General features: G+C 46.3%; 1 protein-coding gene across 1 annotated transcript; it reads left to right on the top strand.

Annotated features, from left to right (window-relative positions):
• The first annotated feature begins 898 nt into the window (after positions 1-898).
• On the top strand, positions 899-2,490 carry LOC148998363 (uncharacterized). The gene is made up of 3 exons (XM_089131963.1): positions 899-1,261; positions 1,703-2,243; positions 2,312-2,490. The coding sequence occupies exons 1-3, from the start codon at positions 965-967 to the stop codon at positions 2,488-2,490; spliced, it is 1,017 nt and encodes a 338-aa protein (XP_088988089.1). The 5' UTR covers positions 899-964.
• Positions 2,491-3,487: the final 997 nt, after the last annotated feature.

The following is a 3,487-nucleotide window of genomic DNA, read 5'->3' on the forward strand; positions in this document are numbered from 1 at the left end:
GTTTAATCCTGCAAGCGGCAGTCAGAGGCGTGTAGTAATGGAACATGTGGATCTGAGATGTGCACTCTACCAAATATAGCCTACGTTTTAACTAGATACTGAAGGAATACAAATTTATTAAATGTTTCATAAAGGTTTAACAGTATTTTTAACTGAAAAATGTATACAGTGTTTACCATTTTGAGGCCAAGAAGATTAAGCCAAGCATTCCAGGTGTCACACATTAGCTTTTGTCTTTATGCAATTCCTGGCCAGTAAGTTCAAGATACAGCTTTGCTTTTGTAATGGTAAAAGTGTGACCACTTTGGTCAGACTGATTAGATTACCGTCTCTGGTAACCTGCTGAATCATTTACATTTGCTTTGTTTCAAGAGACTCCTCCTCAATGTAACTCCTCCAGATTAGCATCTCAAGGCACAGAAAACTGCTATGCTGATGAACTGAGGTGCCTGTTGAATCATTTACATTGCTTTGTTTCAAAAGTCTCCTCCTCAATGCAACTCCTCCAGATTAGCATCTCAAGGCACAGAAAACTGCTATGCTGATGAAGGTGCCTGTTGAATCATTTACATTTGCTTTTGTTTCAGTCTTCTCCCCCCTCAATGTAAACTCCTCCCCTCTAAATGTATAAATTGTAAGGGAATGTTTTCCCTTAGTCAGACTATCCTTGAGATGACTACAGCGACACAATAAAGAACTTCTGCATGAAAGATACCTCAAAAGTCTCCTGGTCTGTTGCGTGGAAGAATAAAAACTTCACTACAATACACATAGCATAATTATCTTTCTAAGCAAAATCATCCTTTTAATGCAAAACTAAGATGACAAACTCAACTGTTAACCATGTCATTCTTTTTTGTGACCGGTAAAAACTGTGCTGCAGTATAAACTGTATTTGACTGTATTTGATCTCCGCCCAAACAAACATCCACGGTTGATCCTAATTCCTAGGAGGGCTGCCGCCATGCCTGATTGGTCGAAGTATCTCCGCACCCTGTCGGATCTCACCGTCCAGCCAGAGACCCTCCAGCCAGAGACGCTCCACGTCGCTTCTGCTGAGCCAGAGGCGCTCCACGTCACTTCTGCCGAGCCAGGGACGCTTCACGTCACTTCTGCCGAGCCAGAGACGCTTCACGTCACTTCTGCCGAGCCAGAGACGCGTCACGTCACTTCTGCCGAGCCAGAGACGCGTCACGTCACTTCTGCCGAGCCAGAGACGCTTCACGTCACGTCTGCCGATCCAGAGATTGTCCACGTCACCGCGTCCGAGCCAGTGTCTAAGGACAAGATGGCCGCCTCCGAGCCAGTGTCTACGGACAAGATGGCCGATTCATAGACTGTTCATGTTACTTCTGCCAATTAAGAGACTGTTCACAACACTGCCTCCAAGCCAGTGTCTAAAGACAAGATGGCCGCCTCCAAGCCAGTGTCTACGGACAAGATGGCCGATTTACAGACTGTTCACATTACTTCTGCTGATTCAGAGACTGTTCACATCACTTCCTCCAAGCCAGTGTCTACGGACAATATGGCCACCTCCATGCCAGTGTCTACGGACAAGATGGCCGATTCAGAGACTGTTCACATTACTTCTGCTGATCCAGAGACTGTTCACCTCACTTCCTCCTAGTCAGTGTCTCCGGACAAGATGGCCGATCCAGTGTGTCCGGACAAGATGGTCGATCCAGTGTCTCCGGACAAGATGGCCGATTCAGAGACTGTTCATGTGACTTCTACCAATTCAGAGACTGTTCACGTCACCGCCTCCGAGCCAGTGCCTAAAGACAAGATGGCCTCCTCCAAGCAAGTGTCTACGGACAAGATGGCTGATTCAGAGACTGTTCACGTCACTTCCTCCGAGCCAGTGTCTACAGACAAGATGGCCGATTCAGAGACTGTTTATGTTACTTATGCCGATCCAGAGTCTGTTCATGTCACTTCCTTCGAGCCAGTGTCTTTGGACAAGATGGCCAATCCAGAGTCTGCTCCTGTTCCCGAACCAGTGTGTGTGTTGTCTGTTACCGAGCCTGAGCCAATGTGTGTGTTGTCTGTTCCCGAGTCTGAGCCAGTGTGTGTGTCTGTCCCTGAACTAGTGAGTGTGTTGTCCGTTCCCGAGCCCGAGTGTGTGTCGTCAATCCCAGAGCCCGAGCCAGTGTGTGTGTCGTCCGTTCCCGAGCCAGTGTGTGTGTCGTCTGTTCCCGAGCCAGTGTGTGTGTCGTCTGTTCCCGAGCCAGTGTGTGTGTGTGGTCTCTTCTCGAGCCAGTGTGTGTGTGGTCTGTTCCCGAGCCAGTGTTGTCTGTTTCCGAGTCAGTGTCTGTTCCTGTGTTTGTGTCTGCCCTTGTGCCCGTTACTGTTCTAGTGTCTGCTGTTCCCGAGCCGGTGTCGCCCAAAGTGTCTTCACCGCCCTGGCCGCCCGAGGGGTCTTCACCGCCCTGGCCGCCCGAGTGGTCTTCACTGCCCTGTTGCCCGGAGGGGTCGCCTCCGCCCTAGTCACCTCCACCCTGGCCGCCGTGGCCACCTGATGGGTCTACTCCGCTCTCGCCTGCACATCCTGCTTTGCGCTTGCAATGCCCTGGTCCCATTCCCTTGCACGGACCTGACCCTCCATCCCTCCCCCAAGCCCTCCTGAACTGTTTTATTTTTGTTTAAGGGGCTATGTCACAGTGTGGGTTTGTCTAGTCATGTTTAGTGGTTCCCTGTCTGTCTATTAGTGTTTCCTGTTAACCACGCCCCCTTGTTATCCTAACTAGTTAGCTCGTTTGTCCTTGATTATTTAAGCCCTGTGTTTCTGCCTTGTCTTTGTGATTCCTTGTTTCATGTGTGGCTGTTAATGCTTGTCTTGGTTGTTCCTGAGTTTATTCTTAGTCTTGTTCTTAGTCTGGTATCTAGTCTGTATTTGTAGTTTATGTAATAAAGTGTGCTGCACTTGGATCCAGCCTCTTCACTGCTTCCACAACTGCAACAGCGTTACAGTTATCATACACTCTTAGAAAAAAGGGTTCTATATATGTAGCATAGGGTTCTTTACTCAACTGCAAAGGACCTTTTATGCAAAAAATGATGATAATGACAAGAAAGAACCCTTTTGGCACAAAGGTTCTTTATAGGCTATTATTCATTCATATATTAAATTATTCTGCAACATTTTGCAGTTGTTTATTTTGCAGTTGTTGATTATTATTAATACATTACAGTATATTATCCTCTCTGAAGTAATCGACCATTAAATATGACCAACCGGCCTACAAATTCGCCGTTCGGAGGATGCAGCCTTCACATTGGGACACAGCTCCAGTACATTCAGCAGTAGGTCTACAATTTTAACCACATTTCAAAGACAATACAAGTAATTATGAAATTAAATATAAAGTTGTATTTAAGTCCCACTTAAGTGGCCAAAAACATTATAAAGCTAATTTCATATTATTTTAAACTTTATCACATTTCGATTTAATTGCAACTAATTGAGTGTCTAAAACATTACTTT

This window comes from Pimephales promelas, chromosome 1, assembly GCF_988280905.1.
Source record: "Pimephales promelas chromosome 1, fPimPro1.hap1.1, whole genome shotgun sequence".
NCBI classification, from domain to species: Eukaryota; Metazoa; Chordata; class Actinopteri; order Cypriniformes; family Leuciscidae; genus Pimephales; species Pimephales promelas.